This window comes from Coturnix japonica, chromosome 11 (assembly GCF_054131305.1).
Source record: "Coturnix japonica strain WE chromosome 11, WE-NBRP24, whole genome shotgun sequence".
Taxonomy (NCBI): domain Eukaryota; kingdom Metazoa; phylum Chordata; class Aves; order Galliformes; family Phasianidae; genus Coturnix; species Coturnix japonica.
The window spans coordinates 5,035,786-5,062,757 of record NC_140673.1 but is presented as its reverse complement, the minus strand read 5'-3'; the positions used below and the strand labels follow the sequence as shown (position 1 = coordinate 5,062,757).

At 45.5% G+C, this 26,972-nt stretch overlaps 2 protein-coding genes across 9 annotated transcripts; one reads left to right on the top strand and one right to left on the bottom strand.

Moving 5' to 3' along the window:
- Positions 1-7: 7 nt before the first annotated feature.
- On the top strand, positions 8-4,117 carry CENPL (centromere protein L). Of its 2 annotated transcripts, none has more exons than XM_015869712.3 (4): positions 8-200; positions 276-527; positions 931-1,473; positions 1,777-4,117. In XM_015869712.3, the coding sequence occupies exons 1-4, from the start codon at positions 21-23 to the stop codon at positions 1,846-1,848; spliced, it is 1,047 nt and encodes a 348-aa protein (XP_015725198.2). In that variant the 5' UTR covers positions 8-20; the 3' UTR covers positions 1,849-4,117. The 2 variants fall into 2 exon arrangements, with proteins under 2 accessions (XP_015725198.2, XP_085368160.1); XM_085512034.1 differs by having other exon boundaries at positions 1,246-1,473; positions 1,777-2,747.
- Positions 3,696-26,359, bottom strand: KLHL20 (kelch like family member 20). Of its 7 annotated transcripts, none has more exons than XM_085512028.1 (12): positions 26,232-26,359; positions 22,423-22,483; positions 17,279-17,852; positions 13,991-14,149; positions 13,084-13,178; positions 11,892-12,007; positions 11,339-11,522; positions 10,141-10,284; positions 9,835-9,968; positions 9,135-9,343; positions 7,420-7,526; positions 3,696-5,567 (listed from the first exon to the last, which is right to left on the bottom strand). In XM_085512028.1, exons 1-12 carry the CDS (start codon positions 26,341-26,343, stop codon positions 5,483-5,485), a joined length of 1,980 nt encoding a protein of 659 aa, XP_085368154.1. In that variant the 5' UTR covers positions 26,344-26,359; the 3' UTR covers positions 3,696-5,482. The 7 variants fall into 7 exon arrangements, with proteins under 7 accessions (XP_085368154.1, XP_015725193.1, XP_015725197.1 ...); XM_015869707.3 differs by lacking the exon at positions 26,232-26,359 and adding an exon at positions 23,360-23,483; XM_015869711.3 differs by lacking the exon at positions 26,232-26,359 and adding an exon at positions 23,390-23,483.
- Positions 26,360-26,972: the final 613 nt, after the last annotated feature.

Below are 26,972 nucleotides of genomic sequence, written 5' to 3'. Positions count from 1 at the left end.
GCGCCGCGGGGACTGACGGGATGTCCGTTCAAATGGCGGGCGGGCGGGCGGCGGGCTCCGCTCTAGAGATGGAGGGCGCGATGCGGACGCTGCCCAGCAGCGGGGGGCTGTCTGGAACCGGGCATCTGTCCCGGGGGCCGCTGTTCGGCCGCAACTACGGGCTGAGCCCTGGCAGCCGCCTGCTGCCGCCGTGCTTCCAGGTAGGGCCGTCCCTCGGAGGCCGCTGAGCCCTGAGGGAGGAGGTGATGCTATGGATGCTTGTCCTTCGTTTGTAGGCGGACGCGGACCCGCAGAAGATGGCGTTCCTCCTCCGCAAGCAGTGGACCCTGTACAGCGTCAGCCCCCTGTACAAGTTCTCCAACGCCGAGCTGAAGGACTACGCCCGCATGCTGAGTGTTTTCGTTGCCGCCGAGAAGCAGAAGGGGCTGGCGGTGGATGTGGATGGCGAGCTGGGTGTCAGGGTGGCCATGTCCAGCCTGCCCGAGCTGAGGGGCAGCGAGCAGGACCCCGCCGCTGTGCTCGTGCAGGTGGGGGCCATGGGGGTGCTATCCATAGCTATGGGCACAGCAGGACCACAAGCGAACTGAATAAACTTTAAAGAGAAGGCCTTGATGGGGAGCAGCTGAGGGAATGGGATCATCGCTCTGTATAACAGCCTGAAAGGAGGCTGTGGTGAGGAGGGGTCAGCCTGTGCTCCTGGTAACAGTGATGAGAGGGAATGGCCTCAGGTTGTGCAAGGGGAGGTGCTGTTTGGGTATTGGGCTGCCCAGGGAGGTGGTGGAGTCAATGTCCCTGTGGGTGTTCAAGAACTGTAGGGATATGGCACTGTAGGACATGGTCAGCAGGCATGGCAGGGATAGGGTGATGGTTGGACTGGATGATCATAGTAACCTTCTCCAACCTTAATTGTGATTCTTTTCTCCATCCCAGCTTTCCTTGAGATCATCAGCTTCCCCAAGAAACTCAGAAGAGAAGCTGATATGGTCGGGATGGTTCTGCTGTGTGGCTGGAGATGATATTTCAGAGAATTTGCCAGCCAACTTCACTTGTTTACCTTTGTTCCTTGTTAACGGGGCGGAGAGTTACACAGCCATTGTTGGAAGTTGGTTCCAGAAGACTTTTGACTGCTGTTTCCGTCGTTTAGCCATCAGCCCCCTCAATCTCACTTGGATGGTAGCTATGTGGACTGGATGCAAAGTGGACAAAAACACAGCTGCCATCGAACTCCTTTTCTCTGTTCCTCAGCTGCCTCAGCCTCTGGATATTTCATACGCCATTCACCCCGAGGATGCAAAAGCTCTGTGGGACACAGTCCAAAAAACTCCAGGAGAGATCACTCAGGAAGAGGTGGATGTCTTTATGGAATGCCTCTATTCCCACTTCCACAGACACTTTAAGATCCACTTGTCAGCTACAAAGCTGGTGAAAGTTTCTACGGGAATTGCCTCAGCGCACTGTGATGGGGTCATAAAAGTGAGTTTTATGATAACACAGCAAGCTATCCTAATACTAGACAAGTAGAATAGCTGTACTTTCTAGGAATGCCTTCCTCTTTAAAAGAAACCGGCAGCTTTCATTACTAATAGCTTCCCACTAGGAGTCAGAGGGCTCCAATAGGAGCAGCATGGAGGCACAGGAGTGTTTCTGCTCCATATCCTGGATCAAAATTATATTTAAAAAAGAATATTTTGCAGACAACTATAAATCTGACTGCATTCATTTGTTTTAATTATTTAAAGGTATGAAAATGACCCCTTATTTTCTTTTTCTTCACAGTTTCTACAAAGCCAATACCTGATCGGAGTGCTGATGCTACTGACAGAACTAGCAATCTCTCAGATACAGTGAGACTCAGCTCAGCTCGTCTTTACACCCAGAGAGGCTTTTACCGATGGAAGCTGATGAGCCTACTGCAAATTCATTGTTGCAGCGCTTTTTCTTCTGATCTGGAACTCGTGTGTGTAACTACTGCATTTAAATCTGTCGCCATAATGCGATATGCAGGAAAGACATTTAACCCTACAGTAGCTTGTTAAGCATCTGTCTGTTATAGTCACTCTACCTGTTTGTATATATTTCTCTGCTGAGGACTAGGAGACAAAACTGAAAGTTCTTGGATGTGACTTATTGACGGGTTTATCCATTATTGCTGGTGTTAGCATTTTGGTTATCACTTAACTGACAGCGCCAGCTATACAACTGTACTCTTGGGCTGTGAGTTAAATGTCAGTCACTTCATTTTTAGCTAATTAAGGCTGGCTAGTAATGGTCATAAAACATTCATCTACTCTCTAGCTGAGCAAGGTGAAAAGTATGACAGTTCCCATGGTTCCAGCTCTGGTCCTCACAAGGTTAATGTGTTAGAAATTAAAATCAGCATCAACTAGAGATTTAATGTGCTTTGCCTGGTAGTTCATTGCCTTGGCTGGAACGCTGGAGTTCTGAGTTGGAGCTCTTGGTGCTAGAACTTTATATTTGATCTCATTCTATAGCAGGCAACAGTTCAGACATTGATCTTTGAACTGTGTGAACCAAAAGGAAGTAGGAGTGCTATGACTTGTATTAGCCCATAAACATTTTTAGCTTTCTTCCCCCCAGTTGACTAGAGAAGAACAGCATGTTTGACTCAATGTATGCTTGTATTTTAGATTTTTGTTAACCTGACTAAAATGCTAAGCTTTGCTGCTCACGGTATTATCCAATATGTAAAGCCTCATTTCCTGTGGAATTCACTTGTAATAACTTTACTTGTGCAGAGTTTTTGAAACCCAATCGGTTAAATACATTGTGACCTACCTGTAAGCAAGAAGGTGAGATTTACCAAACCACAAGGTTAGGACACATACATGAAATCCCCTTAAAAGGAGTGGGCTTGTTCCTTTGTCACCCCAGCAAGGCTGAGATGAACCAGCCATGTACACACAACTACCTGCCTAACATGACACCATCACATGCCTAGCTCCTTATCTCTTACTGGAACTAGCCTACTACATGTACTTGCTTTCAGTTTGTATTAATTAGAGTTACTTTTGGCTTGCGAAGGCTGCAGCCTGTGAAGTGATGATGCTTACTGAGTTAGGCACAGCCAAAGGTCTCGACAGCCCAGCAACTGTTAGTTCTGTTGCTTTAGTTTTCTTTCAGAAACAAAGTTTGTTATGTTGACTGAGAGGAACGGCCTGGTAAGCAGACCTGTATTTGATTTAAGATTAACCCATTAGTCATTTTCAAGATCAAAAGTTCTGCTCCGTCAGTTTGCGTAAGTAACTGCTAAATTCAACACAGCCTTCACAACAGAACCTAAAACCCTGTGAGAACACCCCAGCAGCATGCTCTGCTTTTCAGATTAGTGCTTAGCTGTGTGCTAAAACCATGTTATCTACCATGGGCTGCCTGTAGAGTAGTGGCAGAATGAAGAACTACTTCCCCTTCCTTATTACATGCTTATCTGTGCTACAGCCCTCAGCATCTGCAGAGAAGGCAGCAGAGCTGGATTTGGCAAGATCATACAGCTACTTTCTTCCAGGGAAGAAAAAAAACACTGGTTCTGAAGCACATACTTCAAGGTAAGTGAAGGTAGCACCAAATGGCAGCAGTTTGTAAACCCCTTTGACCATTACCTGAAAAAGGTGGCATTCCTATCCACTATATCTATACAAAGTGTACAAAACCATAATCCACTGCTCACAAACAAAGAATAGCATAGAAGAAATTTATTAAGATAGCACTATTTATACAAGTTACTCATGCTAGAAAAAAGCATCAATGATAAATGTAAACATTTGTTTACAGAATACTTGTTTTCCTTGTAAAGGTGCAAATGATCTTCATATGTAAACGTAAAAATAACAACTTTTAGGGGAAAAGGAGCTTTTTTTTTTTTATAAAGTTTTAATGACCCATTTATTACGGTAGTGTAACTTCTACTATATTCAAGCACATTAAAATGCTGTGACACGAATCAAACGACGAAGATGAGAACTGAAGGTGTCAGCACTGCCTTCATCTCAAGAATTCACAGTCCTTTTAAAATCAGATCCAGGTGCAACAGGTCCTTTCAGTACAGACAAACATATCAGAACCTTTGAGTCTACAGCTCCTCCTTAATCCCCCCCTACCCTGGGTACATCTGCCCTCGCCAAACCATGACAGTAATTTATGGTGCCAGCAAACAGTGCCTCCCTTCCAAGATTTCAGACCTTTCCCTGTTCTAGGCAGGAACAGAGGAAGTGCATTTTAAACCAATCATTGAAAGAGAGTGCACCATCTCATTGTGGTCACTGTTTTACAATGGGAATTCTAGAGAGACAGATGAGAGACAGGAGGGCAGTTAAGGTGATGCTGGTCTAAGCAATTTTCACAGCAGGAGCTGACTCGATTGCAGGTCTGCCATTCTATCAAGAACCTGAGAAGTGAGTGTTGATCTAGGCTAACCAGAACTATAACAGATGATACCTGCCTACCAGCTTCAGAGAAGCTGTTGCCTGCTGAATATAAAGACTTAAATAAGCAACAGCTAGTTGTTTCTAGGTTCATATACAGAGGAGGTGAGAGACAAAAGCTGGACTTTTGTACCATACACTGTACAGTAAAAAGGCATCATATGAAATCCTTTTCACTCTCACCTTCTTTTGTGGCCTTTCACTGATTCAGTCGATAGATGAGAGTTCCAGTTCTACCTCTTGCCTTCAGCAAGACTGAAAAGATACTCAGGGTACCCACAGCTCTCCTGTACTCTGAGACACAGCTACATACCACCGGGGTTGGAACCACAATAACCTGCAGGACATAGCCCTGCCATAACCATCAACTCATTAAAACTCAAATTGCACACACACATATACATATATATGAAATACATATATATGCACACATATATATGTATATAAAAAGCTGGAATCATCACTGTGAGCGATACAAAGAAAAGATGTGATACAAATTAAATGTAAAAATAAATATACTCTGTGCACAGGAAAGCTTCTGTGCAAAGGTGGCACCTTGCAGGTCAAGTACTTGTTTGTCGAAGCTCTCTGTAAATAAGGCAAAAGCAATGGTTTCTGTATCACCTTCCTCTTTCACCCACCAACACAGCTGCCACATCCAATGCTCACAGTGGGAGGGAAAGGCAGGAAACTCTCCTTGCCAGACTCCCATTGTGTAGCTTGTAGCCTGTGCACTGGCATTACTTATGCTGCAGTGAATTGTACAGTTTGGTTTATTCAGAATCGTAGACTAGTTAGGAAAATGTATGGACATAAGCAACACTTCTACTTTTGTCCGGTGGTTCCCTGGAGTCTGACAATGTGATCTCCCATTGGGCACACTCTCACAGAAGTCATATTTATAGTTCCATAGAAAGAGTCACTGGCAAAGTGTTACATCAGGTCTAGACCGTTCATACTAGAGCTGCAAAGAGTCCAGTGTCAATAAGTCTCTTCAGTTGTTCTAGGAATGACAAGCAGGGGGTCTCCCTCTCTCTTGCTGCTTACCATATATGAGATTCACAGTGTGTCATTTTGATAACGCCTACTCCTCCTCCCAGCCGCCGGTAGTTCATCCCTCCGTACAACCTGCAAAGACAAGGCTTCAGTAGGGACACTGCTCCAGCTCTTTCATTAAACCACCACGGGAACGATCAAATCAGCCTCTGTAAGCATAGCTACACCACTGTTAACACCTGGTTAAAGTGGGCTGTGACAAGTTAGAAGCAGAGCAGCTGCCTTTTTACGGACTTCCAGGGTAAACACTCATATTGGCTCATGCCTTTCTCCCTCTAAACAGAACCTGCTTGCTTCCTGTTGTTTCAGTTATCACTTGCTTTCTCCCTGCCTTGCTGTGCGCAAGATAAGAAATGAAAACCAATTTCACAGGTAGCTGACCTTGGGCTACATTTTGGATAGCACTGGATCAAGTACAGATTTGCTATTTCCAAGCCAACTGATTTCTTTTACATTCCTAATACCATGATCCACCAAGATGTAACACATCCCAAGCACCATCTGCTTCTCCAAGGTATGTTACTGAAACGGTGCCTGTGTTTTATATGGAAATCTGATCCCTACAGACTCCAGGATCCTACTTGCTTCAGCTGCATAACTCTCTTCTGTGCCACTGAAGTCTGCTGGCAGAAAACAGAGAAGCAAGTTCTTCAAACAACTCTCACCAATGCAATCTGGGATTAACAAATGATATCAGAAGAATTTCTTAGGTCGAGCTACACAAAAAGAAGCCCTTAATAGTATAAGAAGTCTTCCTTTTCTTTGCTAAACCAGATGATGATCAGCTATTCTGAATTCAGACCATAGCTCAGCAGACAAGGGGAAGATCCACCACTGCTCCTTGTGACAAGCTCATCTCAGCAGAAAGGGATTAATCTACTGGTACTACTAAACCAGAAGGAATAAGGACATTAATTGCTCTCTGTGCCCCTCTACTCCCTCCAGATTACTAAAGCAGCAAGACTGAAACTTTAATTAGATTTGGGAATAAATATACAGATAATTGCTTTTAAGTGTAGTTAAGGCTAGAAAAGAAGTGAGAAATACAACTTTTCAGCATACATTTTCAATCAATTTTGTGATTTCTCTTATCTCATGAATCAGATGAAAATCTTCTGATTGCTGCCTTACAGATTTAAAGGGAAAAGAACATCATATGCTCAGTGTTCTGCCTCTCCAGAAAAATGTGGAGCTCAGAGCCTCAGCTTGAAAGCCAAAAATGAGTAGGATGGTTTCTACACTGTGACTATGAACTCCTTCTACAGGCCAGCTTGCTTTATCAGGAAGCAGAAGAGATTCAGCCCAAAATAAACACAAGGGGCAAATCTCTTTCAGCGTGGCTCACACCTCCAAATTCAAAAGTGGCACTTAAAATGGAAGAACATTTTCCTCACTATCTTGTTATGTTGCCTATTTTCTCTAGGTCTCAGAAACCTACCTGGAATTTGTTTTCCAAGCAGAAACTTACAAGAAAATGTTTCTCAACTAGTCGTGGGCATGGGAGTGCAGTAGGTAAGTAACAATGGGATATTACCAGCATTCAACTTCCATTCATATTTAAACAGAGAAGTCATCTTGTTATGGAAGGCTTTTGCAGTCAGGCAGCAGCATTGTGGCAAGACAAGCCTGCCACAAAGATTAGTGAGCAGCAAGTGACCCCTTTGTATAGTTATTTCTCAGTACGGAACTATGTTTCAGGTATAACAGGCAGGACAGCCATACAAAGCTCCTGTGCCTTCCCAGTTTTTCAAAATATGATCCTTGTACAGCTTCATGCTAACCAGGAATTTACAGCATGAAATTTATGCTGGCTGCTGCACCAAGCTGTATGGCACCGATCTCATTTGCTGGGCCAGCTCCAGCTGGGTGGCAGCAGCTACATCTGGAGATTGACATTTGATTGTTTCACAAACTTATCAGTTACCTCCATGTGTTAGCATCTGGATCAAACACCTCAATGGTCTTCAAGTACGTCGTGCCATCAAATCCTCCCACTGCCATGAGCTGTCCATTCACCACTGCAAGGCCAACCTGTAAAACAACCATCACAGCAGCTTAGCTATTTGCTGAAAAGACATGTTCTGAATGCAATCCCTGAAAATAACGAGTGAAATAAATATTAATAATCATGGACCATGTTTGGAGAAAGTCAAGCTGCAATAGAGATTTATGGGGGGGAAAAAAGTACAAAACAGCCTAAAATGCATTTAACTAGGACAGACTGGTACAAGATGCCACACAATCCGAGCACTGGGTTTCAAATAACAAGATATGAAGAGCTAAATATGTATCTCAAAGCAGAGCTATGACAGTAAAAGCAGAAGGTTCCCCTTATTAGTGACAACAAGAGCTGGAACTGCTTCAGTAGGTACAGATACCTCAGAACACAAGTCTTTGTCAGCCAATGCATATCACACCCTAGTTTAGACTTCCTGACAAATTATAACACATACTCCGGAACATCTACCAACCTATAGCCTGTAATGACCGCTTAACCTGGAGGAGAACCATACATAAAGTCTACACAGCTTGCTTCTCCCAGGCTGTGGCTTGGAACATCTGTGAATAGCTTGGCCTTCAGCCTTTCTCCTTAATCTTCCTGCAGAAGCACAAGAATCACAAAAACCTCAAACATTTGTGTGGTTTAGGCAGATCACTTCTGGTGAAAACATAGCAGTCTAACAGCAAAAATAAGAACACATGGCAATACAGCCCTCATTTGGGTTCTGAAGTACTTAGAACAAACTCAAGACGGCTGCACATGCAGCTGCATCTGTTGAAGAATTTCTACATAGGAGGAATTCATAATTTCTCAGTGCTTAATTGGTAACTGGAAAGGACAGTGTTGAACAGCGTACTAAATGCTTTGAGGAAGGAAACACATATTTTTCTGCTCCCCAAACCAGTACTTGTTATGATTCACACTTGCCTCACCAGACACTGAAATACTAACATGCAAACAGAATGAATCCATGCTTTGCTTTACTATGTAATTCAGTATCCAATGATAAATATTCATAACATTTGCATCTGCCTAAACACGATGACTACTTAAAACGCTACGTTAATCTTTTGTTCACGTGCCTACAGAAAGTAGGAAGATTAGGTGTCGATGAAAACATGCTGTCACTCTCCGTACCCATTGGATTTGTGGAAGAGAGACAACATTCCATCTGAAAGCCCAAAAACCCCATTCCCACACACATCAAGGCAATGAAAGGGCTTAGCTACAAGTTTGTATCTACGTTTTCCAGCTCTTTTTTCTGTGCAGGTAAGATTGTTTACCTCCTAACTCACATAAAGTGCTGATTTTAATACTGTTCTCTAATACCATCACATACCAAGTACGACTACTTCAGAAGAAGCTGAACACATCCTCAATTCAACTCCTCAGTATAAGGGACCAAAACTATTTTAAAGGGAAATTCAAACAACTGGATGTCCATGCCATGACACAACTACCACCCCATTCTTGAGTCTTACTAAAGAGCACGACCCCTTTGGAAACATCTACCACTCTGCTGCTATTCTGAAAGATACAGATGAAGCAAGAGGGAAATCTCACACGATATTGCTCTATCCCCTGCTGTTCCCATGTGATAACAGATAGCATAAGCAAGCAAAACAAGCCAAACTCACTCCACTCCGTCGGGACGTCATGGCCACAACAGGAGACCACTGGTTGGTTCGAGGGTTGTATCTCTCAGCACTACTAAGCTCTGTCGTGTCATCTCTGCCTCCAACAGCATATATCATGTCTTGGTACACTGCACAGCCCAGATGCTTCCTCCTCGTCCCCATGGGTGCAATCGTATGCCAGCGGTTCTCCTGAGGATTGTATCGTTCCACTGCAGAGGAAATGATATATCGTTGGGGACAAGGTTGGCAAGCAGTGGAGGTCAGCACTTTTGTATCAGCACCCGAAATATTGCTCAGTCTGTAAAGACACTGCAGCGTCCACACAGCAAAAACAGGACATATTGATTTGTTCTATCATTCTAATGCTTTCCTTCCATAGAGAGCTTGCTTTTCTTGTCTCTAATCATACGGAGTCAATCAATCAGATAAAGCATCTTCACTCAAGAATGAATTGGCAGCGTTACAAAATGATCACCATTACTGTGCCAAATGCGGCACCAAAGGGGAAAAACCGTACATGAACACAGGTAACAGTGGTTCACAAGCCCATACGTTTACCATATATTAATTACCATATAGCAAAATCCCATCTGAAGGAGAAAACATGCAGCTGACTGGTCATCAAGATATTCAGCTGCCATCTGGAGACACTGAAGACAACAAACAGGATCATGACAAATGCAATGAGGGACAGCCTTACCTGTATTGAGAGGAGAAGTTCCATCAGAGCCTCCCACTGCATAGAGAAAGCCCCCTAAAACAGCCACTGCAACCCCCAGGCGTCTGGTGCTCATGGAAGCCACTCGAGTCCATTTGTTTTCTTTGGGATCGTACCTGGCAGAAGAATAAACATCAAAGCTCACTGAAATGTCAACATCTGCACAAAAGGGGTAAAAAGGCTGATCTTCCTCTCCCCAAAGAAAAATCCCCATAGGACTTGTACATTTACCTCCTCCCATGCTCCCTTTTCTTTCTCTTTTAATTTTGTTCTTAAAAACCTAGGTACCTTTCCACAATGTTGAGGCAAGAGACACCATCCTGGCCACCCACTGCATAAAGGTAGCCCCCAAGAACTGCTACTCCAACACTGGTCCTGCAGGTGCTGGTGGGGGCCACATCACTGCTCCATTGATTGGTCTTTGGATCGTACCTAAGAAAACAGCATAAGTTTATATCTACGCTTCAGACTTTTCCAAGTTTGAAAAGTAGGAAAATTCAACCATCTTGAGTCTGAACTGCAACGCAGCTATTTATAAGTTGAACAAATAATTCCAAAATTATGCAATGCATGCAGCACATGTAATTGCAGGGATGTTCAAACTGCAGCACAGATGATTCAAACTGAAGATCAAAGGTTGAGGTTTGTAAGAAAGCACATTACCAGGGACTGGCTGACATGCACTAACTTGTGTCTGTGCAAAGAGCAGTAGCCAGAGTTACTCTGCTGGATATACTCTGGAGCTCACACAAGCCAGCACTAAACCTGCTCCTGTTAATAAAGACAAAGGAACCAGACCAGTGTGGGAACCCAGAGGCAAGGAACAATGGTGTGTAGTAGAAAAGTGCAAGATTTGGGAGACTTAAGATTATGATGTGAGAAGAGACAGTGCAAAGAAGGGGAGGAATATCTGTATAGCTCATTGGGTTAGAGGGAAGACATTTGGAGTGCATGAGTCATATGGCTTGTAGGCAGGCAGACTGCAGTATGCTGCTTCCAGAAACATGAAGTTTGACACAGCTTGTTTGACTTCTGTCTTTCACAGGCCTAGAAGTACCCTATCTTCTTTCTGTGTGTTTACAAGGTTCCTTAATCCTGTAGTTACCACGCTGCAATGAAATTCCAGGATGCTTTCCCTCACCATTGAAGTAATGCAAACTGCAACACGACCTTTCTTAACAACACTAGAAACAAACCAGCAACTACAAAGAGTGTTAACCGGGATCACAGTTCTCCCACCAATTACAACCAGACTCACCAAAGAGTATGTCTTGTTTCTTTAAATCAAGAGTAAATGACACAATTTGGATGTGTGAAGACCCAGTTCAGCAGTAAACCAGTACATATTGAAATAAATAACAAGTAATATAAATCTCAGGCCTTCAGCAGTATAAAAAAGCCCCAAAATAGCTGGCAAAACAAAGCTGGCACCCAAGTTTAAGAATTCAGAGTTAGTATTCTGTGCGTTGGCCTTATGAAGACCTACCTTTCTACACTGTTCAGGTAAGAGGAACCATCATGGCCTCCCACTGCATACAGAAGGTCATCCAGAACACTGACACCAACACCGCAGCGCCTTTTGCTCATGGAAGCCACCATCCTCCACTCATTGGTTTGAGGGTCATATCGTTCCACACTGGAGATTGCATCGCCGCTGCACCAGCCCCCCACTGTTGGAACCAAGGGCAAGAAATAGCATCACAGTAACACGACAAGAACACATACTGCACATGTGCCTGCACAAATAACCCCCCTGCACTTCAGCAGCCTTGACCCAGTCGCTTCATCTCTGAGTTTATCATTCTGAGGATTACTATTACAACGCAGAATTTGATTTTCAAGAGAATTAACCTACACTTGGAAGTCCTGATACCACCAAAGAGATCACACAAGTGAGGAAGCACAAGCTGACTCAAATCTCCAAATACTAACGCACAAGTCATTCAGAAAGATGCTAAAAAGATTAGGTTTAAAGGAAAACTATCACCAGGAAAACAGATTTGAATCTTGTGATTGAAGGCAGCAGGAGCTGTACACACCTGCAAAGAGCACCTCTCCACAGCGGATGGGTTTGCGTGGTCTAGTTCGTGGTCCTTGCATCAGCGGTCGCTCTTGGGGTAACAGGAGATAGTTTTTGGCTTCATCCACTAAATCCCTGCACAATAAAGGAAAATACGAATTCCCAAAGCTCACTTGAAACTGGTCAAAGGACAAAGCATGAATCAAGACATTGGTAGCTCAGCATCAGTTTCTGACTGCAGTTAGTATTAGATATTAGTAGCTGTAATGACTGATTAAAAAAAGGTGATGAGATTTCTTGGGCTTACTGTATTAAAAAAGAAAACCCAGTTTGCCTCAGTCTAAAACTTAAGCATCAGTGGTTTTGCCTTGGAACAAAACAGGAACTGAAAAGCACACAAATATCTAAATGCACGCGTGACCAACAGATGGAGATAGTATCTTTCTGATGAATATTTTCTCCTTGAGCTCTGGCCAGCTCACACTGTCCATCCATTAACGACTTATCATCTGGTCTAATCCTAATATATCAAACCCATGAATAAAACAAAGTGGAAAAGAAGGTCCCCTTCCCTCTAAAAGTGAATTTGGTCAGTATGATTGCTTACTCAGGAGAAAAACTGTTTAGCTTATCCCCAGAACTTTCCAACATTAAGCACAACTAGGAAAAACGTGTGCTTTACAGATAATGTACAACTCCACAAGAATTAGAAAGGTGTGACTTATACCACAAGGGAAGGAAGTGGCAGCTTCCTTCCACTAGCAATGCAGGAAAAAGACTACATCTGGAATCTGTCCAGCTATCGAAGTCAAGATGTTTTGCATATGGCAATTACTTTATGTCATATTGAGATTACGAATCAATGCCATACAAGTGGTAATCTGGAAGGAAAGGCCCCGACTACAGAGAAAAGTGAAATGGAAAACAATGCACGGTATTTTTTTTAAACCAGAAGTCAACCTGTGTACTCTAGTTCTGCTATTTCACAGGAAAAAAGCACCTTTAAAAGAATGGGATTCCTCTAGGGCATGCTACCAATATTATTCAAAGAAATAACGTGTTGTCTTGCAACAAGGAGGAGAAGAAATGCAAAAAAACAAGTTGGGAGAGAGATTACCCATTCACTACTAACAAACAAGCAGTTTCTGCGAATAGATGTCAGTAAGGCTCCCTAATAGAATGAAATCTTGTAGTTCAGCAAGGAGATTTACCGGCATTCCTCATCGCTCTTAATAAGAGGATCAGAGCCCACTGTACCCACAAGAAACTTGGGACTCAGCAGCGGCAGGCGAACGTGCTGGAGGACCTGCAACACAGAACGGAACAACACTGGAGATAAGCTGTAAATCCCCAAACAGAAAGAAACTGGAGGGAAAAAAAAAATAAAATACTGGCTAATAATGATAATAGGCACAAGAAGGTACAGACAGAAGGACCTGAAAAGACATACAGTTTTAAAGCCATTAAGAAAAGCTTGCTTGAGGACAGCAGCATTTTTTTTGTTTGCTTTTAAACAATTTTCAGAAGCTTTCCACTAAATATAGTTGCATTTAATATCTGTATTTCCAAAGAAGAAACATCAGGACAGGCACTCTCTTCTTTTGATCAAAAAGCCTGAGACTTCAGAGGCTTTGCAGCTGACAGCTTTGTCAGAATGGGTGCTTCTCTGTGAAATGACTTGGCTTAGATGAAACACCGCATTTCAACAAAACCATTCTGACAAGCTCCAGAAAAAGATCCTGAGGGCTGAGGCATAAATCAAACAGCAGAGCTTAAAGATGCACCTCAAATGAAGACGAGCTTTTCCTTACCCACTGTTTTTTGTACGACACTCAAAGCAATCCAGGCCACCATGCCTGGCCAGACCACTGGAACAATCGAGTTTGGAAAGCCCTGCCTGGAAACAATTCAATAAAGCCCCTATTAGAAGGTCTAGTGGCTGCATCATTCAGCTCAGATGAAGGGACAATGCCAACCTTCTAACACAGGAGGAAGACAAAACTATCGTGGAGCTGCATGAACTCAAAACCATCACATTGCTGTTGCATTGCCCTGTCAGCCCTCATTACTCTTCTCCTGGATAAAAGGGGTCTTGAATGTCACCATGCTCATTATTACCTGTGGCAGCTGGGGTCTTCTTTCCTGAATGCTGTACTTCACCCAGGCCATCACTGCGTTGAACACCTGCTCTTCACTGCGAACGTTTAACTCATCACTGGATATAATGTCTATGAGCTGATTGGCAGGAAGCAGCATGAACTCCTCACTCTCCATGACCTGGTTAAACAGAAAACACAAATGAGGATAGTGGCCAAAGCACCGGAACCATTCCCACTTCTGTTTCTCAGTGCAATTCTAAAGGACAGATGGCCCACTTGAAGCAGAGTCCAATGGGCTGATCCAGCAAAGAGTCACTATCCATCACTATCTTGCCATCAACACATGACAGGCTGGCTGTGAAATGCAGACCCTAAAAACACACCAAAGAAGCATAAAAAGGTTTCCATAGGATAGTTTTAAAGGGTTAAATCACAGAACACACTGGTCAGGTTTCAAAACTCAAGAAGAATAAGGCATGCCTTTACAGTCAGCCTTCCTGCTTGTCCTGTGTAACCTATAAAGCAGCATCAGAATAGAGAGGATCTGTACTCAAGCAATCCAAAGCAGAAAACAAATAAGAAGTCTCAGAGACAAGCTACCAAAAGCTGAATGCCTGTTTCTGGCAGAACAGAACATATTTCTGGACAAGGAGATGGATTCATTTGACCATCTCTCAATTGTTTTAAATACGTGCGTAGAGCACGTGTGGGTCCAAAGGCGCTTAAGAAGGAATCAGAGCTTCTGAAGGCCCTCAGGTCTCATCCCTTGTGAAACTCAAGCTGCTGCCAATCTGCCAGCACATTAATTCCTTCAGCACTCAAGATAGTGACCAGCTCCACAGGAGGCCTCAGCTGCTGCCACGCTCCCAGCACACAGCCCTGAGAACACGTGCTGGGGCTGCAGGCTGCTTAGCAAAGAGTTTTGCTTGCTTAACCCATCAGTTCAGCTTCCCCACAAGCACTGCCAGCCCATAGCTCACAGCCAGTCATCTGAGTGGTTCACTGACATGAAACAACTGAGTATCAGCTTGTCCGTGTAATTTATGACCATGTTAGAACTTCATGACTTATGCTGTGGTCTGCAGCATAAATGAAAGATTCTGTGCTCATAATAATTCTATGTTAACAGCAATTACATTTGCAGATAGAGTCAGCACCTGAGTCTAAGTACAGCTTGTTCATCCCTATGTAGATTTTTCCCCCTTCATATAGTATATATAAAACAATTAGTAGAAGTAGAGGTTAGCACAGCAGAGGATATGAAGCAATTCAGCCTGCATTTGAAGTCAGCCTGCATCTGAAGTAACTGCATGGGCTGGCCTGATGCCTACTGCTTAATACTTGACACTGCCATTCAGGAAATTCCCATCTCATGTTTCTCCTTGTCAGTTCAGGGGAATGGTGACCGTACATAGGAGTACATGTTTTCTATCAGTTATCTCCTTCCCCTTGGTAAGGGATCACCACCCTCCGGATGGAAAGTAATGGCAGTGCAGAACACGAGCCCAGCAATGAGCACCATTAACACTGGCTGCAGAGAAACAGCAGAAAAGAAAGGGGAGATCATTAGGGATGAAGAGCAGCTGAACTCTTGGATACGGAGCAGGACACCAGAACCTGTCCAGGCCAAACAAATAGTGACCTAATCTAAGTGGTTTCATTAACTCAAAATTTGCATCATCTTTAAAGAGGAGAGTGTTTTCTAGATGTGTGCTTTCACAGGGAGAACTAACACAGAAAACCATCTCTGAGGGACTGTGCAAGAAAAGAACCCCTCAGCAGGCAGCTCTTGACAGCCAGCTGCAAGTATTAACACTCAAGCATTCAGTGTTACACTGTCAAGACGTTATTTAGAGGCTTGTAAGCATGCCCTACTCATGTAATAATAAGAACGTGGCTCTAACCATTATAACCACCAAGTACTGAAAATAAACAACCATCTGGTTACCATCCTGCTCCCAAGGAAAAACTGCAGAGGAAAAGAAACGCAGAGCAAGCACACAGCACATCACATGGACAGCTCAACACAGGGCTTTGATTGTGGAGCTTTTGGGAAACCACTGAGTTCTAGAGGAAAAAAAACCACAAGCTTTCAAATAGCAAATTCTGCCTTCATGGCCAGGGAAGTCATATTTAATTTCAACTTCTAGAGTAAGCTGGTGTTATGTGTCTACAATCAGATATCAAGTATTGTCTTCAAGGTGTCCAACAGTCATGTTCAATTGTGTTTGCTTCTCCTCATAATTTTCTCAAGTACTACCTGACTGAAATTAATACAATCCCAATCTGCTTCCTGCAGGGAAAACAAGTGTGTGCAAGCTGCAATCAATCACACACCACCACTTCTCTGGGGGAACTGAATTAGCATCAGTACTCCATCCTGGAGTCACCACTGCCTTCGGAAAGGACTTCACAGGTGGGAAGAAAAGGTCTCTCTGCACCAAGCTGCCTGTCCCAGTGGATAGAAGAGCAGCTTCTGGAAAGGGCAAGAGAAATCCCCCTGCCAGGGGAACACACCTTCATGCTGAGAGCACCCCTAGAGAGCAACTGCTTCCAACACATGTGAATTCTTACCCTTCCAACTAGGGCTCAGGAAAGATACCACTTAAAAATGTCAGGCTCTCTTCTGCATCTGGGTGTAAGAATGAAGTAAAGACTCACTCTTCTCTGGGTATTGCTTAGGTAATCCTTTATTATGCTGATCCTTCCCTGAACTGGTAGCTGGCACCCCAAAACATTTTCCTATGGAGACTTTGAAAAGCAAAAAGAGACTTAAGTTTATGAAGGTCAGCCACAAAATACCACGTGAATTCCTTTCACATCGAGCTGTCCAGCTTCTGCTGAACAATAAATGCAAAACCCTCGTGCTGCTGTATAGCAAGAGAATTGAAGACTTCACTTGATACAGCCATATGCTTTCCCAGTTCCCTCATGCTCCCAATCCCTACACTCAGCACATTTTTATTTCTCATATATTACCCTCACTTTAAGACTCTCTTCTCCCTCCAATCATGTAAATCCCAAACACTATATTGCAGTACACCACAGTGCAGCTGCATCAGTAGCAGTGTCTGTGGCCCTGCCTTCCATGCAGTATTCAACACAGAACTCCAAGAGAAGAAATGCTACAGACTGTATTTATGATATACAGAACAACAGTGAAGAACACAGCCGTGTAAGGGCGCTCTTCCCCCAGCTGAGGCCGATGTCCTTTTCTATCAGCAGAACCGAGGGCAGGGTTTGGAAAGAATCACGAAGTAGGAGTAGACCATGGCTCTCTAAACTCCTCAGCAGAGGGGCCTCTTACCTCCTGGAAGTTATGCTGGGTGAACTTGTCAGCAATCCTCAGCAGTTCACGGCACGAGTGAGTGTCAGCAAAAGCTCGGATGCCCAAGCAATTGGAAGGGTCCAACTGTCTCTTAAGGAACTCGCAGCAGGCCTCCTGGATCTCAGCCAGCTGGAGAAGGCAAGCAGCTGGCAACAAGGTCTGGACATTTCCCTCTTCCACAGTGATCTGAGAGGTGTAGGCAAAGTCAATGAGCAGCTCCATGGCCCTTTCATCAATATCTCTGATCACCACTTCTGTCTGTCGACTCTCTGCCAGCTCCCCAGTGAACATGGCTCGGAAGTACGGGCTGCAGGCGGACAGGATCACCCTGTGGGCGTAGATCTTCTTCGCACCTACCACCAGCACCACATCACACAACTCCCGGTGCTTCCGAAGAAGATTGATGACTTCCAGAGTCTGTCGAGGGTGCTTGTCGGAGATGTAAGGCATACGAGCAGGCTGCGGCACCCCTTCCGGCAGCTTGTTAGGATCTCCCAGTGTGCATCGGCTGGTCACATCCATTCCGGTCTCCCCTGGTCGAGTACTGGTACACCTGCAGCAGGAGAAGCCAAAAAGAAGATCGGCATCAACTCATCCATCACCAGCTGTCAGCAATGCTCAACATTTCACACCAATCACACAGGCAAAACCAACACTGCCCAGAGCTCCAGATGAGAGTGTGAAAAGAACCAGTCTCAAACCAAAGTCTGCTTAGAAATAAACAAATGCCAGCTTGAAACAGGCTTATACCTATTTTTATATGCTTTTTATGACATGCCACAGTGACGTCCAACCACATGTACATATTTATTAACTGAACCTGATGACTGCCTGGCACGGTAGAGAAATATTATCCTCATTTCACAGGCTCAAAGCGAAGAAAGTTATCCCATTTGTCCACTGCCACTTGAGTTTGGTCAGTTTTCTGCTGCAAATAATTGCACTCATACAATGTAGCCAAACTTGTCCATTCTTTTGCCTACATATTGGATAGGGGTGTCCAGCACTGACACCTGAACACACACAGCTATCCTGAGGACTTCAGTAGCTTTAGATGGCCTGCAAGCTAGCAGGCAAGCAGGATTAAGAGACCAATCAGAAAGGAAGTCAAAACAAAGTATTCACAACCACCAACACACCAAGTGAAGAATCAGAGCGCTGACAGCTGTGAATAATCAGTGAGCACCGCTGGCTGTTGGAGGGAGCCTGGGAGAGCCAACACATCCATTTCCAGCTCCTCTGGTACATTGGCATTTGGGAGTTATCACCACCTCACTTTGCTCATACTAAGAGTGAAAGAAGAGACAGCTTTGCTATTGCTCAGTGCGTTTTGCAGTATGCATCCATTCCTCTCATTATTATGTCAAGTGCACTTTCGAACAACAAGCAAACCAGCCTCTCAGCAGCAGTTCCAATTACCGGCATCCCAGACTGTTTTCCCATTCCCCCCCACGCTTTCTCCTTGATCATGGCATTCAGCTGCTTCAGACCATTACCTCTCCCTCCTATCTTTGTTGCACAGATCCAGCTGGGCCTCCCTCTGTGCTTTATCCAAGTTCAGCCTCTGCATTTGAAATGCCTTGCTTGTTTACTTGGTACATATATATACAATATATATAATACATCCATTGCTGTTCTCCTTTCCTGACACCTCTGACAAACCCTTCTGCTGTTACACTGCCTCCCGCTCCCCTCCACCCACTCATGTCCCTCACAACCCAAATTCACTTTGCAGCATTCCAAAGCTCTGCAAAGTTCCTCCCAATAAAATGCAGGCAAACACCCCTCGCAGCATCAATGAGTTCAATGGTACCCTCACAAAAACCTCAGGAAACCTTAGCTAAAGATTAATTGACCTAATTGGCTTTCTCTGGTAGTCCCCAGCAGCTAAGAGCAGACAGTAAGTAACTTAACCCCTCTATCTAGGGATGGAGGAAGGCAGCGACAGAGCCCCCCAGTATACAGGCCAGCTCACACTAAGCACGCCACATGGATTTCATTGTGCTAAGGCCAGATTTGGGCAGCAGTTCCCCATTCCTTGCCAGGCCAAAATAGGCTTTTCTCCCCAGATCTGACTGCTGAACAGATCTTTAGCTGCAAAGGAAGCTGGTTATTAAGAACCTCAGGCGTTCCTGCACTGTTTCTATCCCTATTTATCTGAGCGTGCCTATTGTATCCAGCCTCCTTTCTCCAAGAAAAAGAAAAAGGGGCTGGTTAATGATTAAAGAGAACTGAATGGCTGGAGAAAAAAAAAAAGAATAATAAGCAAATTACCATTCCTGATTCATCCCTAACTTACCTCTAGGTAATGCAGAAGCAAGTGATGGATGGGTTTGGGAATTTCCATACTGGATCAAGACAGGTGCTTGACGTTAAGCACCGTGGGCTGCTGCTGCGCACAGGCACAGAAGTGTGAATTAAAAGGACACCGCCAGCCTGTGTCTCCACAAGGATAATAACTTCACTGCATTATGTGTGCATTATGCATATATATGCATAGAGAATGAAACGATGACTCAGTAGCTTAGAGGTGCAAAAGACAGAAAGCAGCATTTGATTCTCACATGCTAGGCTAGCTGCCATCTCCCAGCACATCCACAGCTAAGAGCTGCTCCCACATACACAGGGTGATTAAGAAGAGGTGAGGATTGAGGAGGAAATGTGTGCTGGAAGGATAAAAGCCGGGTGCTCAGCTACGCAGATATGCTGGGATTAGCCTCCATTAAAACGCAGGGCCGAGGAAAGCAGCAAACACAATGCGATTAAGAAAGGGCTGACAAAAGATGGGCTTCCTTAGCACACTGCTGAGGAGTACAAATGGAAACACAGGCAGTCTGCCACACTAGGTCAGCAAAATAAACAGGCAGCGCTACCTCCATTTATACACCCAAGAATAGATATCTAACAAAAATGCTTCCAGATAACATCACTGAGCTGTTTAACTTTAAGGTCAGGGTGGCCTGTGTTTTTTGGTTTCAGAAAGCTTTGATGTAATGCAGAAGAAAATAACTGACGGGACCTACGGCCCACAGAACAGAACACAAAACGGGCTGAAAGCATCAGCTAAAATCACCCGTTGCTTTAATGGATTTCAGGAGCAAAGGATTTGAGTAGCAAATGGGGATGATGAATCAAACCAGCAGTGATTTCTGTCAATGCCTGGCTTGGAATTTCATGCATAAAGCCATACAGAACTAGTAGGACGAAGCCCTTTCATTTGGTCTACCACACCAGCACCAACCAAGTAGATGGAAATGCTCACTTACAGCAACCCAAACTCTAGGAATTAAAGATCTAATCATTAGTAAAAAATACCACTGACTCCTTTTCTTACAGAGGTTACAAGGCTTAGGAAAACACACTCAGTGATGCAGAGTTATGCAAACCACCACATAAACCTGACTGCGTTATTATCTTATATTGCTTAAAGTGGGAGCAGCAGTGATCTGGTACTCAAGTCCCTATTTACATTGCTTAGTTACGCTTTCACTCACCAAACCCAAAGAACTCTCAGCCACCATATCTGCTCTGCCCTCCTTACTTTGGTGCCGTAGAATTAAACCCTTCATCACTAAGAACTCCTCTGCCTCACTGATGTCTTCAGCAGAACAGTTTCCTCTTGCTGCTCCCTGACAGCAAGAACAGCCTGCCCCAACAATCACTTCATTGCTAATGCAAGACAAATCCTGCTCGTGACGGAGAGAACACTCTGATGTTCAGTCTTGACAAGAATAGCTGCAGGTTTTTTCCCCCCATTCAAATCACCCTCCCCATCCTCTGAACGCTGTACATGTTTTATATCAACTCACCACGTCTACTAATGCATCTGGGTTAGCTTAGAAGCAATGACCATGTTAGCACCTCAAACAAGCCTGCTCTGCACTGGCTTGCCACAGAGGGAAGGAAAACAAAAGGTACTGGAAGATCTGGCCTCTGAGAGTTGTTAAAGAAGCCTGAAGATCCAAGGTTAACACCACAACAGAAAACCTTTGCTGCTTCAGCCTGGTGCTGCTGCTCACTGCTATCTCTATCCCAGCCCAAGTAGCAGACAGAACACCTGCCATGGTAAACCCAAGGCCACAAAGTCAAACACCTAACGATCCCCATGTTTCCATTCTCTGCCTCTGATATGGAAGGGAGCTGAATGGTCCTTCACATGTCACTCAGAAAAAAGGAACTTGCTGTAGAAGCCACAGATTAACTCCTTTTTGCCCCGAAACCACATTCTTGTCACAGCAAAAAAAAACAAGCACCTGATTAACATAACATGGCCCCAGAGATGTCCATATCATGGACCAAGGTTTACTCAGTAGCTTAAGCAAAGCATCGTGCTGATGCTTACAGAACTACCCCTAACAAAGCTTCTCAACTTTTAACACCCCAAAGTACAGACAATTTGCACATGTTCTCTCTACTTCATTTGAAGGGAAAAACAACAACTTCAGGCAGCCCTGCTTCCACACAGCTTGTGTGCAGAAATACAGCTGCTGCTAAGATTGGCTGTGGCACATTTAATAGTGAACAGCAACCAGAAAAAGCAATCCTGTTTGCCTACCTGCCATCATGCTGATTTACTGGGATGGTAACAGAACATTTCTGATCCAGGCACAGCAAGCACTCCCTGAATTAAAACTTCAGCTGCATCTTCAGCTCATTAGAACTGAGGCAGCTGGCATCCATAATTAGAAGAGGAAATCTCCTTTTCATCCAAGACTTTACCCCATCAGAGGAGCTAAACTCCTTTAGCGAAAAGTAATGCCTTCTCAGAAATCAAGTTCTATTTTATTCCCAGACTGTTTCTTTCACACTATTAGAACATAGAAGGAATTATATATCAGGTTTTAGGATACATTAAGCAAGGAGGGGCAGAGGAGAATGCATTATTACAATAAATTGCCTTCCAAACTCCTCTGCTAACAGCACATCCACTGCCAGGCATCTGGTCCTGTAAGAACTGAACACACAGAAGCAAGATGAACTCTTACACTCTAACTCTCCTATCCAGAGCTTTGGCTTTTCCTTTTAAAGCAAAAGAGGTTTTATGGTCTCAGCGCTTCTGAGACCAACTCAGTGCAGGATTTACTTACATGGGGTTAAAAGGAGACAATTGTTTTCCATCTTACCTGCGCATTGGCTTTCCGTCCATGCACCGCGAGGAGAAACCTTTACCCTCTGCTTCAAGACCTGATCCAAAGGAAGAAAAAGAAGAAAACCAGTGATGCTGTGAAACAGGAGCCTTCCTTCCTCTCTTCAGCCTGACTCTGCAACAGCGGAGCTGATCAAATCCACATCCTAATATGCCTTCAAGCTCTAATCCAGCTATAAAATTTGCAGCCTGGATTAACCATGTCTCGACTGCAGAGGCTAAAGCAGACGGAAATATACACATCATCATTAAAAGTCATTTCACCACAGCTGCATAATGACTCGTTAAGCAAACGGAACACATGGATCAAAGGAAACTGCTCGCCTGCCTATCAGAACCCTTAGGATTGTTCTACCAAAGGATGAAATGCCTCAAGTGACAGGAGTGGGGATCTCCATCACTATATAGCAGAGACTGAAGGCAGGCTGGCAACTAAGGCACAGCACAGTGCTGACTGTGGGTAGATTTAGGTTGGATACAAGGAAAAAGCGAAGGCGGAGAGGCACTGGCACAGTGGTTGGTGCCCCATCCCTGGAGACTTTCAAGGCCAGGTTGGATCAGGCCCCGGGCCACCTGATGGAGCCGTAATATCCTTATGCACTGCAGGGGAGTTGGACTAGCTGGCCTTTAAGGCTCCCTCCCAACTCTGGAGCCCCGCATCCAACACATTTGGGGCAGAACTTCGGGCTGAAGTTGCAAAATGGCTCCAGCTGCTTCTTCCTACGTGAACCAACCCCCTCCGAGCCGAGCCGAGCTCCGGGCACGCCGCGCTCCGACCCGCCGCCTTCCCCCGCCTCACAGCACGCAGCCGGGGCACGGCCCACCGCGGCCGGGCTACACTTAGGCCTCGCATCAAACCCCCTGAATAAAACGCGAATCAAAGGACGGCTCAGGCCGAGCAGCGCGGGGCTCACCGCAATACCGACACCCGCTCACTCGCTCACTAACACGGGACGCACCGTCGCTCCGACCCGGCCCAGCACCGACCCTCCTCCGCAGCAGGAAGCGGCCAGACCCGCGAACCACCGCCGCCAGAACAGCCCCTTCCGGCCCGGCCCACAACCGCCCCGAGCCCGGCTCCGCCCCGCCGGGCCGCCCCCTTGGGTCTGGGGATGGGTCTGTAATAGCAGTGCTACAGGCGTAATGACGTGGGGAGTGTTATAGTGAATAACACCACGCGATTCCAAGCGCTGGAATCCACAGCCCGGATGGGTTTGCCTCTATGCTGCCAATTGTCGATGTGGAGTCTTAAGTACTGAGATGTGGACCAAAAATGACCCAAGGGATGGAACACATCTCCTATGAGGACAGGCTGAGAGCTGGGGCTGGTCAGCATGGAGAAGGGTCCAGGGAGACCTGAGAGCGGCCTGTCAGTATCTACAGGGGCTGTAAGAAAGATGGGACGGGGGGAAATGGCTTCAAACTGGAAGAGATGTAGAGTGGATGTAAGGAGGAAGGATTTCTAATAAGGGTGGTGAGGTGATGGGTGCCCCATCTCTGGAGACACCCGAGGTCAGACTAAACAGGGCTCTGAGCACCTGATGGAGCTGTAGGTGCAGGTCACTGTGAATCACCTCCAGCACAGTTAATGCCTTCAGGTACTGGATACTTCCCTCCATGGTAGTACGCTTCTATAAATGGAGAACCAAGGTGAGTCTCCATCCTTTACTGGATGTGGTGGGGATCATTACCACCAAGGATGAGGAAAAGGCTGAGGTACTCAATGGCTTTTTGCTTGTCTTTAGTAGTCAAGCCAGTTATTCTCAGCATACTTTACTCCCTGACCTAGAAGTCTGGGATGGGGAGAATAAGCACCCCATAAATGGAAACCTACTACTCAACCTGGACTGTCACAGGTCCTTGAGTGCAGATGGTGTCCATCTGAGGGCACTAGGGGAACTGGGGGAGGTGATTGCCAAGCTGCTTCCCATCACTTGTCAGTATTCCTGGTCAACTGAGACAACGGGAGATTTGACAGTGCAATGCCCATCTACAGGAAGGGTTCAAAGAAGGATCTGGGTAACCACAAGTCTGTCAGCCTTAGCTTGGTATTGAGGAAGGTTAAGGAGCAGGTCATCTTGAGTGTGATCATACAGCATGTGTGGGACAACCAGGAGATCAGGCCCAGCCAGCACAGGTTCACAAAAGTTAGGTTCCTGCTTGACCAAACGAATCTTCTATGACCAGGTGACCAGCCTGGTGGATGAGGGGAAGGCTATTGATGCATGGACTTTAGTAAAGCCTTTGACGCTGCCTCCTAGAAAAGCTGGTAGCTTATAGCTTGGACAGGTACACTCTTCACTGGGTAAAGAGCTGCCTAAATGTTGGGACCCAGAGAGTGACAGCAAATGGAGTTAAATCCAGCTGGTAACTGGTCAAGAGTGGTGGGGAACAGCAGAAGGAACAGGAACGTGTCAGTCTGGAGAAGAGGAACTTCAGGGGGACCTTATTGCACAGCACTCCAGGCATGGTTTCACCAGCACTGGGAAGGATCACCTCCCTTGATCTGTTGTCAACATGTGCCTGATGCAGCCCAGGAAACCATCAGTCTTCTTAGTGGTAAGAATACATTGTTAACTAATGGCCAACTTAGGGTCCACCAAAACCCCAAAGGCTGGGTGACCCCCAGGCTGTTCCTGCCCCACACAGGGCTTTGCAGCTCTCCTTGCTGAAAATCACGAGGTTCCCGTCAGCTCCCTTCTCCAGTCTATCAAGGTTCCTCTGGATGGCAGCACAACCCTCTCACATATCAGCCACTCCTCCCAGTTGTCTGTTACCCACTGACTTGTTCAGGATATACTCTACCCCATCATCCAGGTGTGCAACAAAGATGTTGAACAGGACTGGAACCAGTTTGACTCCCTGGGGTACATTATTAGTTACTGATGTTCAAACAGATTTCATAGCACTGATCACACCCTGGCCTTTCAGAAAGTTTTCACTCCATTTCCCTGCTCATCAAGCCAAAGCAGTCTGTGCACCAGCAGCACTGTTTCCCATCTGGCTTTGCCTTGCAGAACTGAGATGATGCCCAAACCTGCTTCAAAACTAGAACTACTGCCAGCAGCACACAGCACTATATACCGGAGATGAGAAGCACCAGTATACACTTGTCTTTATTCACAGGGAAGGGAAGATCAGTATTTAACCTTAACAGCCATATTGGCCACTTCAGTCCTAAGAAGCCTCCCCAGATACGCAGGGCTTCAGTACCTCTCCCCTATGAGTGACAATGCTGTAGCTGGAGGAATTCAGCCAAGGTCAGCCCTTGATTATGGCAGAGCTGTCATGCCTTGGGAAGTGTCTGCAGACAGTGATAGTGATGAAGGGCTGTTGTTACAGACCCTTATTACAAACAAAGAGGGAATAAGACTGCTCCAGCAGCGCCCATTGGGATAGGCACTTTTGTTGTTCTCTTGGTTAAAATCAAAGACCATCTTAGCTCACACTAGAGAGTGATGGAGCATCTGCTTTCTAAAGCCTTGAACTTTTAACCGTGCAGAGCAAAAAATGCTCTGGAAGGAGTGAAAACCATGAGAGTGAGCAAGGCTACAGGTCCCAGCTCCAGGCATTGTGGGATGGTCGTGAGATTTGTTATTTGCTGGGACAAGTCAGTCCCAGCAGCACAGGCCAAAGGATCTTCCCTGGCTCCCACCAAGTCTCTCCCCCAGCTCATCTGCTCTACCTTGCTCTCAAGGCATCCCCAGCTGAACAGTACAGACCCATTGGGCTCTCCCACACTGCTGTTATTGCAGCACTACCACCTTAAAGGAAACCAAATCTCACCCTTAGCAAATGAGTGTATTTCCTGGGCATCCCCAGGGATGACATGCAGTGGGGACACCACATCTTCCACCAGCACACAAAGGAGACACAAGCTAGAGGGACATCTGGACATCCAGCTGGGACCTGTGGACACGATGCATGGAGGCAGATATTAGGGAGCCCAGATATTGCTACACACTGCTAGCACTCCCTCAGACCGCTTAGCAGCTTCCATCCACTGCTGCTTTCTTGTATGGCTGGCTCTCCATTAACCATATTTATAGACCCTACTCAGCAGCAAAACCATTCCAAGTGAGGAATGACAGATGTACATCTGACCTTCTGCAGTCTGACTTCCAGGTGCACGGATGAGCCTGGGGCTTGGTTAGGAGTCCCACCACATACATGGCCATCGAGCTCCAGAGGGGCTGAGGGGACACATGCCTTATACCTATCCAAGCCAGGCAACAAGACTGCTAAAGACACTAGCTGCCACATTTATGACCAGATATCCAGCATCTCCTGCCAGGTCCTCAATGTGTGACAACAGACACCACAACCGTGGTGAGAAGGTGTGCCAGACAACAAAAAGGGATGCTGTTGAGGGACTGAGATCCAGAGACATGAAAGACAGTCAGGGGAGTTATTACACACCATTCTGCCATCTGTCAGCTGTGCTGAGCAGTGCCTGCCAGCCAAAAATCAGGCTGCTTGAACCTGAGCAGCAACAAACGGGAGGAGGCAACCCCAGCCTCATTGCAC